The sequence below is a fragment of the Muntiacus reevesi genome, chromosome 11 (assembly GCF_963930625.1).
Source record: "Muntiacus reevesi chromosome 11, mMunRee1.1, whole genome shotgun sequence".
Classification (NCBI taxonomy): Eukaryota; Metazoa; Chordata; class Mammalia; order Artiodactyla; family Cervidae; genus Muntiacus; species Muntiacus reevesi.
Window position 1 is genome coordinate 63,895,131 of NC_089259.1, and position 21,715 is coordinate 63,916,845.

The 21,715-nt window shown below is 38.0% G+C and overlaps 1 protein-coding gene and 1 non-coding gene across 3 annotated transcripts in view; both read left to right on the plus strand.

The window, feature by feature from the left end:
* Positions 1-21,715, plus strand: part of GPC6 (glypican 6) — a 1,181,547-nt gene that overhangs the window by 574,038 nt on the left and 585,794 nt on the right. For both annotated transcript variants that reach the window (XM_065902149.1, XM_065902148.1), the window contains exon 3: positions 20,430-20,821. In XM_065902149.1, coding sequence (XP_065758221.1) covers positions 20,430-20,821 — 392 coding nt within the window. The remainder of the gene's footprint in view (positions 1-20,429; positions 20,822-21,715) is intronic.
* TRNAE-UUC (transfer RNA glutamic acid (anticodon UUC)) lies at positions 15,155-15,226 on the plus strand. Its single transcript has one exon. It is a non-coding gene; the product is annotated as a tRNA-Glu (tRNA).

The window sequence follows — 21,715 nt, forward strand, 5'->3', positions numbered from 1 at the left end:
AGAACTTCTCTGGTGAGGAGGTTTTGTTGCAGAAACTATGAAATTGCATGAATTCATTTGACATATATCAAATGAGCACCTACTATGTATGGAAGCAGACACTCTTCTTGGGGCTTGAGCTTCTTCAATGAATGTAACCAAACAGCCCAGATCCTTTCTTTCTGAGCTTCCTGTTTTGGGCAAGACTGGGGAAATCATCAGTAAGTAGGAACATCACTATCAGAAGCTGAAAGTGGAAGCAAGGACTCAGGAGATATTTGCAGTGAGGCAGGTGAGAAATGCAGGTGAGGGATAGGGAAGCCTGGCATGCTGCAGTCCATAAGATCGCGAACAGTCGGACAGGACTTGGTGACTGCAACAGGTGAGAAATGAGGGGACCCTAGTCACCGTGTGGGCTGCAGAGCTAGTGAAGAGTGGCTGAATTCTGTACATGCCCTGAAAGCATTAACAAAGGGATTAATGGATGGGTAGGATAGAGGCGGTGAGTGCAAGAGAATAGGGGAGTGTGTGAAGACAGGAGAAAGTAGAAATTTATCCATTTTAAAAGGAAAAGATGGATCGCACTGGAGAAGAAAATGGCAAATCACTCCAGTGTTCTTGCCTGGAGAATTCCATGGATATAGGAGCCTGGAAGGCTACAGTCCATGGGGTCACAAAGAGTCAGACACAACTAACTGACTAACACACACTATAGGCCCTACAACTCTGAGCAATCCTCACTCTTCTGACTATGCTACAAATATGCCCACTCAATCCTTCCCACACCTCACAACTAAATAGGATAGATTCTCACTTGAGTCAGATGGTTACAGTTCCTTGTGCTGCAAAAAAAAAAAGATAGTTCCTAGAATCATTTTCAATTTCAAGAATCAGAGGATAAGTTTATAAGACATAAACAGTGGATTGATTGTCTTCATTTCAATTAGAACTTCCTTTAAAGTCAATTCACATAACTAACAGCTCTCATTTAAAACCTTTTGACCTTAGGGGCATGACATAAAATGCGAATGTCTTTGCCTCCCACCAGTTTGGGGGTACAGTTAAAAATATCTTGGCATTAATGTGTCTAGCTTTTGAACTCTGGGTGCTGCACACTCTCTAGGTAGGAACTGGAGTTTTGTTCCCTTGGTTGTTACTGCAAGCGGGCCACGATGTGATGAGTGGGCAGTGATAACACCCTTCTCCCTACCCTTGAGGCCCACTTTGCACTTGGGTCTCAGGGACATTCCAGGTTTTACTACGTCTCTGGGGAGAAAAGAGCTGCTCAATTGTACTAGTGTCGCTTTGTCTTCCACTACCTCTGATACATTCCTTGGGGCCAGACTCAGCATAGACACTCAGCTGGCCTCCGAATTCCTGGATTTCCCCAGCTACCTCCCCACAAAACTCATCTTGAAGATAGTACTTCCTCCTTCCTCAAGCTTATCCCGCTGGCTAGGGACCAACAGCGTTTTCATCAGACACAACCAAAGTTTGAATCCTTCCTCAAGCTCAGCAGGCCCTCTCATGACAAGACCGCTTCTGTCTTAAAAAGGAAAAGAACTTTTTTTGTAGAAACCTCTTGGGACTAAACTCCTGAATGCTGTGTTGAGTGAGTTTCACTGTATTTTCATCTATCCACCTTTCCATCACTTTAAACATTCTTTGAAGTATAGTTGATTTACAATGCCATGTTAGTTTCAGGTATACAAAACAGTGGTTTCTGTTATATACGTGTGTGTGTGTGTATGTGTGTGTGTGTGTATACACATACATATAGGACTTCCCAGGTGGTGCTAGTGGTAAAGAACCTGCGAATGCATAAGAGACATGAGACACAGGTTCAATCCCTGGGTCATGAAGATCCCCTAGAGGAAGGCACAACCTACTCCAGTGTTCTTGCCTAGAGAATCCCGTGGAGAGAGGAGCCTGGTGGGCTGTAGTTGCAAAGAGTCCATAAGGTTGCAAAGAGTCGGGTACAATTGAAGTGAATTAGCACAGCAAAAATATATATATATATATACACACCCATATACATATGTATATATACACATATATATGTTATATATTGTTTTTCCTTATAGGATAGTACAACATTTTAAATATACTAGTTCCCTGTGCTATACAGTAGGCCCTTGCTGGTTATATGTTTTATATATGCGTGATAAGTTGTACTAAGTCACTTCAGTCACATCTGACTCTGGGCAGCCCTATGGACTGCAACCCACCAGGCTCCTTTGTCCATGGGATTCTCCAGGCAAGAATACTGGAGTGGGTTGCAGCCTTCCTGCAGGGGATCTTCCCTTACATTTAAACTGGTTTGGCAAGTGGGGTTTTTTACCACTAGCACCACCTGGGAACCCCTGTTTCAAATATTGTAGTATGTATATGTTAATCCCAGCTTCCTAAATTATCCATTACTTTTGTAAATTAAATGTAAAACCTCATACTTTAGTTCTTAGTTGTCCTAGATTTCCACACAGACTAACATGAAATAATAGAGCTTCAAGCCTATGTTAACTTGAAACTGACTTAGAATGGTTTCCATCCTGGTTTTAAGATTGTTTTTATTTGAATGTGACTGCTTTTAGGAGGTTCACTGACACTCTGCCTGGCTTTGAAATTCAGATAATAAGAGATGACATTTCCTCCGGGGAGAGCTAAAACAAGTTGATAAATTGTTATTGTGCTACCTTTCAGCGGATGACCTATAATTAAACCACACACTCACAAAAAGGCAATTACAGAAATGTGATGGGTCTGACTCAACCTCTTGAAATCAAAGAAGTTCAGAATTAATATCCAAAGTCCAAAGTCAAGTGTGCGATATTGAGAATTGTAGAAGTAAATTTTGCTCTTGGGGATAACATCTGATGCCTGGATCTGAAAAAAATACCACAACAGTTTATATAACAAAAGCTACAGTTTGCTTTAAGTTTTTATGTGTCTTATTAAGATGCATATGTATAGTTTCCTATTTATATACTTATAATAAGAAAAAAAGGTTTTATAACCAATTCGTTTAATGCTGTGTCTGTTTGTATAGATCTGGACTTGACTGCATGGTCATAGTCAAACCATCTGAGAAGAAATTCCTCCTCTTTTCCTAAGCAGTGAAGATTTATGTGTTTGACTTTGAAGTCAACAACTGTGTAGCGTTTAGTGCCAAATCAAATGCAACATCAAATTACCTTGTATTCATTTAAGTGAATTTGCAGATTTATGGCAGACTGGCACAGATCCAGAGAGCTAGGGAGAGGACAATCACAGCAGATGATTGTAAGGGATGAAAATGAAGTAAATATCTGGGAATTAATTACCTGTAGGGTTAAGGTCCATTCCTAGAAAGAGTCAGGAGCAATTTATTCTGCAATCAATTTGCAAGCACCCGGAGTGTAACAAAGTGGCAGATAACATGGACTCTTCAAAAACAAGCCATGCCAAACAAAACTAATTTCCCTCTTTGACAAAGTGACTGATCCTGTAGACTGGAAGACTTACTGGTTGCAGCCCAGTTTGACCTTTGCATAGTTATCAGTGCTATTTCACATGGAATGGTCATTGACAAGCTTGCAAAAAACCACTTGAATGAAATAATAATCAGGTGGGTATTGAACTGGTTGGAAAAATGTTCTTGGGCTTGTTCAATAAAAAAGTATGAAGACAAGTTTCCGATTATTTAGTAGTTTACACAGATTTTATTGTGGATCTGTTATTGATTTTGTTTGTTTGTTTTATTTTGCTTTAAATAAACAGCTTCATGAGAGAGCATAAAATATGCTCAGAAACTTGAAACAAACTCAGGTTTGTTGGAGCTTCTTTGACAGAATCTTTGAAAAAAAGATTGGGAATCCAAAATGAGTTTTAACAAATTAGAATCACTATCTAATCGGGAAGGACTTGCTAACTGGTTAATACTAAAATACATGCTGAAGGAAATAAAAACACTAAATTCCATAAAGGCAAACTGTGAAAACAAAGTTGTTGTTTACAATAGTATCAACTACTTACTCTGTCTTTTATACTGAATCTCTGGCCCAAACCATGCTTCTCGTTGCCAGGGAAGGACACTACTCATGTCTGAGCTGGGGTCACCATAGATCAGCAATGCCTTTCAATTATTCAGAAGGTTGAGTCTGCTTATGGGCTTTCCTGGTGGCTCAGATGATCCGCCTGCAATTGGGAGGTTAGGGTTAGATCCCCAGGAGAAGAGAAGGGCAGCCCACCCCAGTATTCTTGCCTGGGAAATCCCATGGACAGAGGAGCCTGGCAGGCTACAGTCCACACATTCACAAAGAATTAGACACAACTGAGCAACTAACACCTTCACTTCTTTCAAAGTCTACCTATACATTCAGTGAAGGGGTGTTACTCTTAAGCGTCAATCGCTGAAAGACCATCAACAGAGAGGGATGACAGTAAAGTGGTACATACATAATTATAGGAGGAGGTTGTTGCTCACCTCAAGAGAGAATAGGAGATATATAATTTTAACAGGAATATATTTAATTTTACATAAAATTATCTTTCTTATCAAGTGGCAGGAAGGAATTTTCTTCTACTCTTTCCGATTCTTATGACTGGTCTAAGAATAAGATTGTCATGAGATATGTTGTCAGGATGAAATCATACAAAAGTTTAATATTAATGACATATATATGTGGAAGAGACCCAGGGCAACTGAGTAAGTCATCAAAATGACCTAAACCCTCACCATAAATATATTCTCATCTAAAGACAAAAGAGGATGTTAGGGGTAAGGGATCTGGGACTTCAAAGGGGAAGCAGGCAGTTAGCTGGAAGATAGAAAAGCAAATGTTTGGTAGATAAATGTTTGCCAGGCCTTGCAGAGACAAAGGGACAGAAAGTGGACTCTGATGTCTCAGTGTTTCCCCCACCATACCTGGCTCACATTCTTTGCAGATATCTCTTATGATAGCTCTATTCTAGAAACAGGCCGTCTTCAAATTATTATAAACAGTTAAGGAGGAGTCAAAGGCTCTTCTGAGTCTTTTGGACCTTAAAAATAATCTAAATTAATCCTCATGCTTGAGACATATTTTGAAGTGGCAAATTTTGCTCCCCTCCATAAAGATATCACATAGCAACTAACATTTTCCATGTATTTTTGCCACCAGGTACATTTTTTGGCCATTCTCAATAAAAGTAATTCATAATGTCTATTCAGCTCCTCTGCTCATTTTCCAATTGAGTTTTCTGGTTCTTTGGTTGTTGAGCTGTCTGAGTTTATATATTTTGAATATTAACCCCTGATTACATAGATGAGATACAAATATCTTAATTCATTTAGTAGGTTGTCGTTTTGTTTTGTAGATGGTTTCCTTTGCTGCACAGAACTTTTTGTTTGATGTAGTTCCATTTTTCTTTTTACTTCCCTTGTGTGGAGAGGCATATTATATATATATATATATATAGTATGAAGTTGGTCAAAAAATTCATTCAAATTTTTCCATACCATCTTATGGAAAAAATCCAAATGAACTTTTTGGCCAACCTAATATTTATTGATAAAATTGTTGTAAAAAAAGCTACTGCTTCAGTTTTCTTCTAGAAATCCTATGGTTTCAGGTCTTAAATTCAAGTATTTAATCCATTTTGAGTTAATTTTTATATATCATGTGAGATGGTGGTCACTTGGCTTGCCAGTGCCGAAGACACAAAAAACATGGGTTTGATCCCTGAATTGAGAAAATCCCCTGAAGTTAGACATGGCAACCTACTGCAGTATTCTTGCCTGGAGAATGCCATGGACAGAGGAGACTGATGGAATGTATAGTCCATGGGGTCACAGAGTCAGACATGACTGAGTGACTGAACACACACATTCAATTTTCCTAAGACCACTTATTGAAAGAAAAAAGCAGCCCAGCTAAATATTTTATTTTAAATATACAATTGATTATAATTGTTTCATTTCAAAAGCCTTATTTAATTAGTAAAACACAGTAAGGATAATTAATTATGACTCATTTAAAATATCTCTGGGGAAAAAAGTTTTTGCTATGATATTTAAAATAAATAAAATTTTGGCAGAGATACTAAGTTATTGGTATTGTCAGCATGGTTAGGCTTGATTTACTTTATTAGTACACTGGGTACAATTAAAGTAAAATTAGAATTATGACCAATAGAGTTTCATCACATGTACTAAAATAATGTTATTTCTCAAGTTTTCCTGTTCTTACTTTGGAAATGGCTTCTGCAGCCCACTTAATTTGACATCTTTGGCACAATGAACCAGAACCTGACTTGGAAAAACACAAAAACTGCATTGGCAAATGATCTGCCAAGTGACCCATGAACAAAAGCGAGATTGGGTTGCCCTTTGAAATAAACCTATTTGAATTTTATTATCTCCAGAGCACCTTGTGTCTCTAATCTTGTGAAAGGTTAGTAGTCTATCCATCAGAGCAAGATAAGAGTGCTGGTTGATGTCTGCTCTTGATGATAACTGAATCCAGCAGTTGGAGCTGGAAGGAGATTCATTACTATCAGCGATTCAAAAAGAGGGGGGGAAATGGCCACAGAAGGAGTCATTCACAATAAGCCATGTTTTCCTACCTCAGGGTATTTAATACAAAACAAAGTAGAAAACGAAGGATTGCTATATTGAGAAACGTTTGCAAACCTCTTAAACAAGTTCCCCTAAATCAGAGTTGTTTTAAGACTACCTGTTGTAGAGATTAACAATTTATAATACATAGGTACTTTCTTAAAAACTATTGCTAATTGCTTTTGGGAGGTCTTCATGACACACGTCAGAATAAAATAAGAGTGATGCTGTATCACTGTATAACATATGGCTAAAAGCCAGCAAGTATTATAAAATATCCAATAAAGTCTAAAATAATGAGTCTGTGGTTTTTAAAGTTAACTGAATATATTCTTTTTAGGACTTTCTAATTTATATGGAATTTAATAATAATTTATAATTTTTATATAATTTAGAAGTTGGGATAGAGATCATCTAAAAATTATTTGTAAACTTAAAATATACCAGTGGATCAAAATAAGCATGTGCTTTAGGGCTTATTTTAATTTTGACATTATGAAAAATAGGATACATACATTCAGCATTGTAAAATTTCATAAAAGATATGGCACTTGGTAATTGATATTTTATGAAATGTTTAATAATGATTGGTTTTATTCATTGCATTCCAAATGATGGATATTATAAAAATAAAATGGCCATCGTATAACAGGATTAATGAATTTTTTTTCCTTTGAGAAGAATCTGGTAAATGACTGGCAAAGTAAATGTAATCAGTCTTAAGTAAGTTTAGATCAAAGTTAGTTCATTTGTATTTATATCTTACACATGAATACTGTAGGTCTTATTATATACCTATTCCAGGATATCCACTGTTTATGCTTTCATCAAAAGAATACAGTTACATTTGAGTTAAACATCTATGTGGCCAAGTGGGGTTGATGTTCATTTCCCTTTGATAATTTTAAGGAATAAAATTATTCCTAAGGTATGACCTGGGGAATCTGTGCCACCTCTTAGTCTTATCCAACAAGCTCAAAAATGTGGGTGAGCAACAGAGGTGGTTGGAAGTTGCCTTGACATTCATCAGGTTCTTGTTGTCAAATGTTTATAGAAAGATTTCTAGAGTTACACTATTTGTCATCCTGCCTTAATGCTCATCCAATGCCCGCCAAAACCTCTGCAGAGAAAACAATGACTTTTAATTCATAACAACTGAAATCTGAAATTGATGTTATTTTTTCTTTAGTTTGAGCTGACATCTGTAATAATGAACAATGGAATTTTGTTGAATGCTGATTATATCAATTAGATAAATTATTTCTCAGTCTAGAAATAAATAAAAATTATCTGTATTTTTTCAGAGCATTCATTCAAAAACCAAAAATGTAGACTTTTTCTTCTTAATGGATAGCTGCCTAACCTTACTCAGAGCATTATTTTACAGCTAGCATGCTGTACTTTTTGTTTATTTTTTAATTAAGTTATTTTTACTAATGAGCATGGATCCACTAGATTTAAAGTCAAAAGACTCAAAACTCTCCATGCTACTTTGCTGATCTACTCTGTAATTTTGAGTTAAATTTCTTGTTTATTTTTGGCCCTCCCTATGCATTTAGGTTTTTCCCCTCTGTCATCAAGCAATATTTTTTGTGCTTAAGAGGGCTTTTCATGCTAAAATAATATCTATTGCTTTCTTCCAAATAGAAAAGCAATTTATGGTCATTGTGCAAATTTTAGAAAATTAACAGTGTACAGACAAGAAAATAAAAATAAGCTATAACATTCTATCCATAGTAAGCTGTTTCTGCATTTGTATTTTTATTTTTTCTCAATGTGTATTTATATCTTTAAAAATTGGAATTGTACTTTGTACATCCTTTCATATCATTTTCTATCTTATCAATTTCTGCCACCATGCCTTGTACTGAATGCAGATTTCCTGTGAAGCAGGTAAAGTTTATGTTTCAAGAGCCTTCACTTGAATAGACCCTTTTCAAGGTCCTATGCCTAACTTTATTTTTGTAATTATGTTAAAAATTGTGTTCTAAAAAAATAAATAAATAAATAAAAATTATGTTCTAAATTTATAGGTTTCACTTTTCATAGAATCTATAGAGTCTGTAGACTTCTGTTATCTGTGTTATGTGTTTAAATGATGCCCTGATTAGACTGTTGCAATCATTCTTGTTCCTCTGGCATGAATTAATTCGGACATTATTAGATCTCACTCCTCCCTCATCCATACTATGCCACTCTTTCCCTCACCACTGGAAAAGTCTTTTGTCCTGTAAGCAGTGAAGGCAGAGGGTGACCAGGGGAGGTTTTGTGTTAAGTGGGAGAACAGGAAAAAGATGGAGGACAAAGGAAAAGACTAGTACCCCTCTATCGCCTTCCCCACTAGGAACAGGGGCAGTGGCCTTCTCATACTGTTGACACTTTGACCGATGCTAGGCTGCCTTCCCAAGACCAGAATGCTAGTTTTCTGTTGTGAAAAAAGAGAGGGGAAAAAAACGTGAAAGGAGGGAGAAAGCAGGGTATTTCATGATGCATTATATGGCTTGCCCCTCCATCACTTCCCCTTCTTTCCCTGCTCATTTCACCACCAATCATGCACTGACCTAGAGTGGAAGTGTTAGAGAACACAAAAGAACTGAAGTGATTTTCAGTCTTGGCTGTACTTTGAGATCACTGCTTAGCTTGAAGATATGCCAATACCTGGATCTCACTCCCACGAATCATGATTTAGTCTAGAATGCAGCCTGGTGTCAAGATTTTTTAAGTGAGTTTATTGGGCAGTGATCAGTGAGAAGCCCTGTATTCTGTGGGAAAGGGAGGATGAAGGCAATTTCACATAACTCTTCTTCCTTACTGTCCTAAAAACCTACACAATCTCTCGTCATCATAATCCTAGGTCCTTATCATTGACTTTTCTTCTGCAGACTAGCTTTGTCCCCACTTCCCAGAATTCACTGTCAGTAATTTGGTACTGGAGAGACTTTTTCCCACTCTCTGGCCCAACTGGTATTTGGGTGAAGGAGTAGGGAGAACTGGACAGAGAACTGGATTTGTGGACAGAGCAATATACTAATCAGATTTGGAAGCTTCATTGCTTTCTTCAGTTGACGAAGACAAAAAGTTGGAAATGATTTCAAGATCTGTAGTTTAGGTACCTAATGAGTTAAATGGATGCTCTGGTTAATGGTATCTGAGGGGGAAAAAAATGAATGCAGGATCATGGACAAGACCTAAAAACACTGTAGGCTAATGCTAAGGAGGTGTGTGATGATGAAGGTGAATTCAGAAAGTACCCCAGCTTTCAATTTCACATGCATGGCTTAGGGTGAGGTGCATACACAGTCTGCAGACTCAAAACAGTTTGCTTTTGGGAGCAACCGTCAGCAGACTACAAACTTAAATGCATGACTCCCAGAATTAATGGTTTTTCTATACCACCTTCTGATCATAAGTAGCCTAATCAGTCTTTCTTATTTTAAAAGAGATCTTTGGGAGAAATAACCTACCAAGAAATAAAACATTTATCAAGCTAATGTGTAAAGGATCACTAAGTCTAGATAAAGTTTAACCTTGTGAAATGTGAATTCAAATCAACGATTTCTATAATCTGCTTTGTTGCTTCAAATCTCTGTACATCAGCCAGTTACAATTGCTGCTTCCAGGTAACTTTTCTTTTTGAAGCTGAATACATATTTGATTCTGAAAAATCTGGCATCGGGCTTCTTCCACTGACTTTACCTTAATAGTAGATAGAGAATTAAAGAATTTTTGGAAGATGTTGATTTTTCTTTTTTAAGCAAACACACTTGATTATAAACTGTGGACTTTTTATTAAAAATTTCTTCATGAAAAAGTCTAGTCAATTGGATTAGATACCTCAGAAGAATATAGAATGGTGAAGTTCAATTTAGCTGAATAATGTGTTTAAAGATACATTTACTGTATGTTTGGTTTTTTGGTCTATTTTCAATTTATTGATTAGGAGTATTTCCTCAGAATTCTTGTTTCTACTTATTTAGATATAATTTACAAGGGTTTCCAACACACGATGGGAGGAATATAATGACAATAGCCTTTGGATTGACATAGTGAGGAACTTTTGAGTTATGCATTATAATATTTTTAACAACTGATGCTATTTATTATTTTTTAAATAATTCTTTTAGATGTATTATGAGCATTGTATTGTGTTGTAAAGCCTTGTAAGATTTTAAAAGGTAGTTTAAATTTCTCTTTTCATTAATTATCATGAACAGAAAGTGTAAAAATTATATTTTTACCTTAACCTCGTGGTTATTTTTCCTTTCCTTTTTCATTTTATACTGTCTACTTTAAATTCCAGGTTTATGGCAAGATATTCTCCTTATGAAAATCTCCAAGGACTCATTAAACCACAATCTTAGAAAAATTTAGGGGCGTCTACTTTAAGATCACTAAAGTCACCTAAATCCTCTAAATCATTTAAGTGATTTAAGAATTTACTTTTGGATTGTACTTACCTTGCAGGGGAATATAAAGAGATGAATGGGCTGCAGAGTTGTCAGAGTGAATTTTTTAAGATAAAATAATGGAGGAAAGGAACTTTTATTCTACTACTTATAGATAACAGACTAATAATTAAATTGTCTTCCTACTTGCAAGAATTCAAAGGCATAATACGTTTTGTTTGATTAATTTATCTTCAAACATTTCACTTAGGATTTTGACCCTTTATGCCAGGGATTGGCAAAAATTTTTCTGTAAAGGGCTGAATATTAAATATTTGGGCCATTTTGAACTACATGAGATCTCTGTTGCATATTTCTTAGTCATTGTTGGTTTATATTTTGTTTGTTTGATGTGGCTCAGTGGTAAAGAATCTGCCTGGTAATGACGGAGATGCAGGAGACGTGGGTTCGTTCCCTGGGTCAGGAAGATCCCCCGGAGGAGGAAATGACAGTCTACTCCAGTATTCTTTCCTAGAAAATCTCATGAGCAGAGGAGCCTGGCGGGCTACCGTCCATAGTGTTTTAGCGACTGAGAGTTGGACATGACTTCAACAGATAGCAGAGATCCCCTGCTATCCAGTTGTTTCTGAGAACTCACCTTTGTCAGCACTGGTTTGGAGCTCTGGATTATATGACAGTTCAGTGGTCTAGGGCAACTTACTTAACATTTCTGGGCCTCAACTTCCTTATCTGCAAAATAGCTATACTAATATCTGATATGAATGCAATGAAAAGCTCATGACATGGTGTAAAATGCCTTCTGTGTTAAACATCAGGCAGCTTCCTAGGTCCTATCTCTAGGTATGTTGAAATTACCATCATTCATTGTTCCTAATTAAATTGTCATTTTCATTTAAGTATCTCAACTTTCCTCCAAAAATGTATCAGGTACAAGTGGAAATAATTAAGATATTCCGTTGCCATGTTGACTGCATTTTAAATCAGATGTTTTGGGGGTGGAGATGCTTACTTGGGTGTAATAATCCCTCAAACAGGAAATTCATAAAGTACTACTATTAGCTCCCTTTGAAATTTTATGCGGTGGTGGTTGAAATTATACAGGCATTTATTAATTCCTGGCATGAATTGATTGAGTAAATCATAATGCTTATTATAATATAATAAACATTATCTGAAAACATACACATGTACACACAGAACAAGAGGAAGTATGAATTAAGAGATAAAGATATAGCAAATCCCAAATTAATTTTTGCTGACAGCAGCTTCATCTCACAATAACTCCAGATTCTGATTTCTTCCTCATTGAACAAGTTGTTATTTTCAAAATAATTTTATTTAATTTCAAACCCATAATTTTAAAAAGTGCCTACTGAGGGTCTGTTTCTTACACAAAAATTCAACTGATGTTTAAGAAAAACTACAAAGATAATATAATTGGGTATCGATTCAAATTAGTTGTCCTCTTTCCCTTCCATAGTTCTTTCATGCAAATAATGAAGAAATAAAACATGGCCTTTTATTGCTTATTGAAAACAACAACAAAGTTCCAAACTGAATTTATTCGATCCCCAGATGAAAGAAGCCTTCACTGTACTTTGGGAGACAGAGCGGTTTGAGTGTTAACTCATGATAGGCTTTGCTTAAATGAAGTAGGGGAGTGAATGTGAAAGGCAGCTTGGTGAGACCATGGGCTGTGAGGGCAGAGTTCAGTAGAACCAGCAGCAGGAGAGACAGCAATGAAACCAGGCAAATCGAAGACCTGGACAGACAGAGCCTCCAGAGAGAAAATGAGAGTCTGGCAGCCCTGTCTTGATAACCACCAATCTTTTGAGCAGAGGCACCCAGGCATTTTACATGTAGATGCACGTGAACTTGGAGCATGGGAGGATATGACTGTTTGAAAAGTAGAAATATTAGTCGCTCAGTCATGTCCAACTCTTTGCAACCCCATTGACTGTAGCCTGTTAGGCTCCTCTGTCCATAGAATTCCCCATGCAAGAAGACAAGAGTGTGTAGCCATTCCCTTCTCCAGGGCATCTTCCCAACCCAGGGATCAAACCTAGATCTCCTGCATTGCAGGCAGAATCTTTACTGTCTGAGCCAGCAGGGAATCCCTTGAATGTTTATATAGGTATAAATACATGAGCTTGACCATCTGGTGATGTCCATGTGTAGAGTCTTCTCTTCTGTTGTTGGACGAGGGTGTTTGCCATGACCAGTACATTCTCTTGGCAAAACTCTATTAGCCTTTGCCCTGCTTCATTCTGTACTCCAAGGCCAAATTTGCCTGTTACTCTAGGTATTTCTTGACTTCCTACTTTTGCATTCCAGTCCCCTATAATGAAAAGGATCTCTTTTTTGAGTGTTAGTTCTAGAAGGTCTTGTAGGTCTTCATAGAACCATTCAACTTCAGCTTCTTCAGCATTACTGGTCAGGGCATAGACTTGGATTACTGTGATATTGAAAGGTTTGCCTTGGAAATGGACAGAGATCATTCTGTCGTTTTTGAGATTGCATCCAAGTAATGCATTTTGGACTCTTTTGTTGACTATGATGGCTACTCCATTTCTTCTAAGAGATTCTTGCCTGCAGTAGTAGATATAATGGTCATCTGGGTTAAATTCACCCATTCCAGTTCATTTTAGTTCTCTACTCCTAAAATGTCAATGTTCACTCTTGCCATCTCCTGTTTGACCACTTCCAGTTTGCCTTGATTCATGGACCTAACATTCCAGGTCCCTGTGCAATATTGCTCTTTACAGCATCGGACTTTACTTCCATCACCAGTCACATCCACAACTGCGTGTTGTTTTTGCTTTGGCTCCTCCTCTTCATTCTTTCTGGAGTTATTTCTCCACTAATCTCGAGTAGCATATTGGGCACCTCCTGACCTGGGGAGTTCCTCTTTCAGTGTCCTATCTTTTTGCCTTTTTGTACTGTTCATGGAGTTCTCAAGGCAAGAATACTGAAGTGGTTTGCCATTCCCTTATCCAGTGGACCACATTTTGTCATAACTCTCCACCATGGCCTGTCCATCTTGGGTGGCCCTACACAGAATGGCTCATAATTTTACTGAGTTACTTTGACATTACTTTGCCAACAAAGGTCCATCTAGTCAAAGCTATGGTTTTTCCAGTAGTCATGTATGGATATGAGAGTTGGACTACACCAAGACCTGAGAGCTGAAGAATTGATGCTTTTGAACTGTGGTGTTGGAGAAAAACTCTTGAACATCCCTTGGACTCAAGGAGATCCAACCAATCCATCCTAAAGGAAATCAGACTTGAATATTCATTGCAAGAACTGATGCTGAAGCTGAGACTCCAATACTTTGGCCACCTGATGTGAAGAACTGACTCATTTGAAAAGACACTGATGCTGGAAAAGTTTGAAAGTGGGAGGAGAAGGCCATGACAGAGGATGAGATGGTTGGATGGCATCACCGACTCAATGGACATGAGTTTGTGTAAACTCTTGGGAGTTGGCGATGGACAGGGAGGCCTGGTGTGCTGCAGTCCATGGGATCATGAAGAGTCAGACACGACTGAGCGACTAAACTGAACTGAACTGAAATACATGAGTCTGGAGGATGACAAGAGGGCACATCAGTTTTGTCTGCTCTAAGATTCAGTCGTAGGATTTCTTTCCCTCTAAGGCAGGGCCGCAATGTTATCACTTCCTAAGAGGAGCCCCATCCAGATGGAGTCAGGATGTATTTCACTGGGTGCTCATGTTCACCATCTATTTATTCACTCCCTAATTACCACTTTTTAAGGCTCTGCCCTATGGCAGGCCCCATATATGGAGATGGTAGTTTTGGTCACTAACAAGCTTACCTGCGAATATGATGTGCGTTTCAGCTCCTTTCATTCCTGTGTGTGAGCAAACACAGCTCCTGGAAATTTTTTTGTAAATAAATTGCCAGACTGATGAGGTATAGAAATGTGCTGGTCTTTTCTTGGAAGGCTTTGATGGCCTGTCTCTAGGCTTCTGGGATTTTTTAGCAGAAAAGTAGAGCTTACTGGAGAGAGTGAGCATGTCCTGGGGATAGTTATATCTGCAGACGTTTTTGTCATCACTGCTGGAGGGAGGTTGTGCCAATAGCATCTAATAGGCAGAAGTCAGTCATGCTACCTATTGTCTTACAGTGCGCAGGGCAGACACTCAAGGAAGAGGTTCCAGCTCAGGGAATTCCCTGATGGTTCAGTGGTTAGGACACTGCATTTTCACTGTGAGAGCCCAGGTTCAATCCCTGGTCAGGGAACTAAGATTCCACAAGCCACAGAGTGCAGCAAAAATAAATAAATAAATTTGATTAATTAAATTTTTGAATTTTTTTTAACTTAAAAAAAGATTGTCCAGCTCAAGATGTCAGTAATTTTGAGGCAGAGACCTCTGATGCAGAGGACTAGCACTGAGTCATGCATTCCACATAGCTGCAATCTGCCAAGGGTGGCATTTCATGCGGCAAGGACTCCCTGAACAGCATCGATCTTCTTATAGTCTCACCCTGCAGGGAGTGGGGAGAGATAGGTTATTTATGGACCCTGTGTTTAGCCCTCAAAGTCTGCCAGAGAAGAGAGTAAACGGCTCTGGGATTCCTTCTCCTTTAATGCTCCTCTTAACTCAGCATTTCCCTGCTGGTCACATCAGTTGATGATGTAGGCAAGGAGACTTTGAAAGGAGACGATATGCTTGAAAGTTGACAGGTGTGTGCAGGTGAAGGACTCTTCTATTCACTTAGCCTTGAAAAGGGCCTGGGTAGAGGGCAGGACCATAGCTTTCCTGTGTCTGAATCATAGCCCTTGCCTGAGATCACCTTTCTGAATCATATACCCTCCATGCCAGCAGCTTGGAGTTTTTCTCAGCCAAAGCTTGAGTTGTGAGCTGACTGAACTGATAGAGCATGCTTTTATGGAAGGGGGGAGGGCAGAAAGAAGAGATTAGGAGAGAAATAAACTCAACACAAATATGTGGATTTAGGGAAGCAAAGTGAATAGACTTCCCTCCCCCTGATGGGACAGACGCTGTGATCATGTGTAGATACTGTCCCCACCGACTCGTGATCAGAGCTTTTCACTCACTGGGTTCTATGATGACGTGAATTTACACCACCAACATGAAGCACTAATTTTAAATGAGCTGGCAGTGAGGAGTGTTTTGGAGAGCATGAGAAGAGAACAGGAAAACACTACAGTTTCTAGATAAACGCTGAACAGTGCTTTATCCGGTCGCCATGCCCAATCCTGCTATGGTAATATCAACTAGTTGGCACTTTCAGCTTAAATGGGCCTACCATATGCTGTCTGGGGCAAACTGCAAATTCCTTGAGAACCTTCGATCTGCCTCTCTTTCTCCTCTTGCTTGCACCTCCCCTTGGTCCTGTGTGCACCTGACGTTTGGATCCATTCATTTGGAGGCAATAAATGGAAGCCTTTCACAGATATCCTTAGGGCGCCTTTTGGCTCCTATGAGTTGATTTTTGCCCCTTTAGAGGCCTCTCCAAACCATCCTTGGTGTGCATAGACTTTCTTTTTTGCTTTTGGAACAGTGGTGTTTTTTATCCACAAGATTGCTCTCCCACTTGGGGCAGTCAGCCCTGCAGCAAACATATGTTCACATCCACATCTCCCCTCTAGATGAATAAAATCCTCCCAGAGGCTACAGCTGGCTGGAAAAAGTTCTTTTGTGCTTATATGAAGTGTAACTGAGCCCTAAGCAATCACCTTTGATGTATATTTTGTGATTGGGGAAGAAAAATTAATAAATAAATAAAAATATTTTTATCTGCCAAACTCTTTCTTGCAGATAAGAATTTTTTGTTGACTGAAACCTGTATCCAATGTGATCTTTGCCCTTACCCATTAAGCAAAGGGTTAGACTGAGTCATGTTTCTTTCCTTATATGGTTATTCAGTTTTGTTCTCTATGCTTTTTGGGCATAATATTTTCTCAGCAAAATGGGTCTGGTAACTCTTCCTAATCCCCATCTTGTTTGGTTTGCTGAGACAGTTTTCATTCAAGCATAAAATACTTTGTTCAAAGAGTCACCCTTCAAAAGGTGAAAGTTTAAGTCTTTGAGCATGCTAAAAATGAAATGAGCATACTTATTTTTTGGAGGACATTCGTTTTGCCTCAGTACCTCGGATCCCCATCTTTCATAAGATCTAAGATCAATGTACTTTAAGGTAGCAACATTTGTCATAATTGCCTGATGTATTAGCATCCTTTAGTACCAAATATTAACTTTGACTGTGAGATCACTAAACCATATAATGATTTTGAACAAGGAATAATAACTTGAATTTTGAGGACCAGTAAAACTAAGAGCAAACTTCTGAGTCAATGACACACGCTTAGACACAAATTTAATCCTGCCATCTGAAAAAATGTTTCTTGAGCCATATTTATGGAAGTATGATAACTGAGTTTCTATATTCATACAATTGTGATTACTAATTTTGGCATAAAGAAACAAACCACAAAACACAGTGAGTGGGCAGTATGATTCTAACCATTTTGCTGCAAAATAGTCAGAGACTAACATTTTCCCCTTGTCAGGAGAGGAAACACTAGGAATGGTACGTTCAATAAAAGAAATACAGGCAGAAACCAACACAACACTGAAAAGCAATTATCCTCCAATTTTTAAAAAATTAATTTTAAAATAAAGAAAAAAACAAAATTTTCATTCCTACGGTAAAGCATTTATACCTCAAGTCTTTGGAGAGCAACGAGAACCAGAAGATAACAACCCCCCTCCTTTTTTTAGCTCTTGCAAATCCAGACCACACTATTGATTACTGACAATTCATTGCTGAAGGCAGTACTCTGTATTCAATAAATTAAGCTTTAATTTCTGAGTCCAGCAAAATAATTGACCTCAAAAAGAAGATAAATGAATAGACTATCCTGAGCTCGTGATGAGAATCCACTTTCCAGTCTCATTATATTAGTATTTTTCAATTCAGTGATTTTTCCATTCTTTCATAGTTTCTTTCACAATCTGTAACACCTTTTACCTGCTCCTATATGAATAAGGCCAAGCTATTTTCATCTTTGTTTTCAAGACTGAGAGGTTTATTATGGTAATACTTTGGTATTAATATTAATAATTTAATATAGTTTCCATTTTTAGGACAATCTAAGTGACTAGTAAATTTCTGAAAAATTTCTGAAATGTTTCTGATTTCATAAAATCATAAATAACATAGACATAGAGCATATATAAATAGGGCTTTCCTAGTGGCTCAGATGGTAGAGAATCCGCCTGCAATGAGAGAGACCTGAGTTCAATCCCAGGGTTGGGAAGATCCCCTGGAGAAAGGCATAGCAACCCACTCCAGTTTTATTGCCTGGAGAATCCTATGGAAGGAGGAGCCTGGCAGTCTACAGTCCATAGGGTAGCACAGGCAGACATGCCTGAGCAACTTAGCAGACATGCATGCATAGCACATATAAATATTTTGACCAATGAATCCTTTGACAGTTTTGAACTTTTTTTCCCCATCTGATTTTCCTTAATGAATCCTTGAAAGTTAGAGAGGTTTAATACTATGTAGCCTGATTTTAACATTTGATAAAAATTAAAATAAGAACTATTTGGTGCCTTAAGGGAGACAAGCCATGAATTTCAGATAATCCCTCAATTTTTGCTGAGACTATAGCAATAGAATTTCTGTATTTAAGGAGAAAAAGTGTATTCTTTATAGTGAGAGGATAAACATTGAACAGTGTCCTTTTTAAATTTAAGCATATCAGTTATATTTGAAAACAAATACAAAATAATCACAATTATAGACACAATTTTATCAAGACAATGGTTGAATGTAGCTAAGTCAAGTGCTTCTTCTAATAAAGAAATTAGGTGTAGCTCCCATGGACTCCATGGAGAAAGTCTTTGATGTTTCCTTCTGCAGCTCAGGAAAAACTCCCCCCAAGCCTCCGGATAAAAAGAAGAGATTTTTGTTGTGTTCCTATTGGAATTCCTTGGGGGTATCCAGGACATGATTGTTCCCTGCATTAGCTGAGAGGGGCCATAGCTTCTGGGAATAAGAGAGAACAATGGGAGGTAAAGTGGAATTACTCTGTTGTTGGGAATTGGATTCATAGACTCAGAGGCATAATCTTTCCTTAGCCTTTTCCCACCCCCAGTTACATTCTCCAAATGGGATAACACTTGAGCTTGCTCTAGTGCAAATGTATAAGCTTTGTACACACATAAACTGTCTCTTTTTTTCCCCTCTGTATTCTTTTTTGGGGAGTATAACTGCTTTACAATATTGTGTTAGTTTCTGCTGTGCTAGTGTGAATCAGCCACGTGCACACACATATCCCCTCCCTCCTGAGCCTCCCTCCAGCTTCCCCGCCCACCCCCACCTACCAAGTTATCACAGAGCACGAGCTGCGTTCCTTGCGCTGTAACAGCGGCTTCCCACTAGCTGCCCACTTTACACGTGATGGTGTATATATGTCAGTCCTGTGCTACCAATTCATCTCACCTTCCCGTCCCTGCCCCTTTCCATGGCCATGTGACCCTCTGTGTCTGTGTCTCTATTCCTGCCCTGCAAATAAGCTCATCAGCACCATTTTTTCTAGATTCCGTATATATGAGTGAGATCAATATGATGGCCGATGAGGCTAGCAGGGACATTGTTTTCTCCATCCCATTTCTTACATGCTGTAACTATTCCCAGAAATATTCAAGTGCTGTTTCAGGATGACAGAGGTCATTCTTGGTAGATTCTTTTTCATTTAGAACCTCTTAACCAGAAATCCCAAATACCTATATTTTGTTCAAGTTCTATATAGAGATAGTTTATCATAATGATACATGGTACTCCACAACTTTCTGTTTCATTATGGCAGCCTAAATTCTGTTTATTATAGCTTTGGTATTAAGTGAATTTAATTGCACTATGAGTCTCTAAACATTGATAATTGATTGCTATATATAACAACTCCAAAAGGTCCAACTATTTCATTACTTTGAATATCCCATTTATGAACTTTTCCAAATAAAAGCAAATTAATTGCACGTAGTGGTTAGAACAGATTTTTAAATAGACTGGAGCAAATGTTTTTTTATCAGTTATGCATTTATTGTATTAATGACAATACTTAGCCACATGTTCTGATTCAAGTTAATAGAGTTTTCTAAAATTTACAACAAATGGAAAAATAATTGAACTTCTTTGGAAGAGTATTAAATGGTAAATTCCTAATGTTAATGGATGTTCTTTCCAACAGAAATCACATGCTCTTCTGTTTTCTTTGAGAGAAGATCTTAGATATAAGTCAAATCTCACTTAAAATATTTTCATCAGTTGATTGATACCTTAATCACAGGAGACTTTTTTTTTTTCTGTGAAAACAACCATTAGAAGCAGTTGTTTTGGGGATAAGTGGATTGTTTTGGACTTCCTAGATCTTTCTAATTTATGACTGCTTTCTTGTTTTAATTTGCAGAGTTTTTCCGAGAGCTCCTGGAGAATGCAGAAAAGTCATTAAATGATATGTTTGTACGGACCTATGGAATGCTGTACATGCAGAATTCGGAAGTGTTCCAGGACCTCTTTACAGAGCTTAAGAGATACTACACAGGGGGCAATGTGAATCTAGAGGAAATGCTCAATGACTTCTGGGCTCGGCTCCTGGAACGGATGTTTCAGCTGATCAACCCCCAGTATCATTTTAGCGAGGACTACCTGGAGTGCGTGAGCAAATACACAGACCAGCTGAAACCGTTTGGAGATGTTCCCCGGAAGCTGAAAATTCAGATCACCCGCGCCTTCATTGCTGCGCGGACATTTGTCCAAGGGCTGACCGTGGGCAGAGAAGTTGCAAATCGAGTGTCCAAGGTAATTGAAATTCTACTGTCTTTCTAATTGGCCTTTCCCGTTTTCTCTGTTTTTTTTTTTGTTTTGTTTTGTTTTTTTAACCAGTGGGTTTTTTTTTCCTTTAAAATTCAAGTAAAAGTTCTCACGTACAGTGGTCTTGCTAAATCAGCTAAATGTCAAAGCTTAATTCTTTGTGTGAGAGGAGCCAGGATTTCAAACCATTCCATGTGGTTTGAAACATAATGTCAATATTTATCAGCAATTCAGCAAGGAAGCTTTTATCAGGGAAGGCATGAAAACAGGTGTCTTGTAACCATGACCGCTTGGCATTTCTGATCAGTTTTAAGGATGATAAATACTCATGAAGCAGTCTATCCAGAGGTTATAATCCTCTGGGAAGGCACAAGATGACAGTCTTCATGGTGACTGCAAGTGGAGACAAGTTGTTGCTCAAAACACCAGCACCTGGCATTTCTTCTTCTTTATCACCCTTGTCAATGTGGCTAATTCCTTAATAGTAAAAGAAGAGCCTTTAGCTGACACCTGTAGAACTGGATTAGGGAGAACTAATGAATACAAAGTGTAGACTCTGGTGGAGAATTCTTTCTGTTATCCATTATCTTTGTAATTCAATGCTGTGTATTGCATTGGGCTTGTGAGAAAGATAAATCACTAATACATATATGTGTCTTTCCTTGAGCATGTCTCTAAAGCTTTAATGGATGGGGTCTTTCTCCACTGCTGTTTTCAAACACTGACTGTTTCCTGTGTAAAGGATATATGGCTTTGTTTAAATTCTTCGTTGACATTCAACTGCTCTTATGAGATAGGCTTGCCCATTTATGAGGGCTGTCCAACAAATAAACTGGAAGATGATTACTTTAAGAGGTAAAGTTAAAACAATAGAAAACAGGA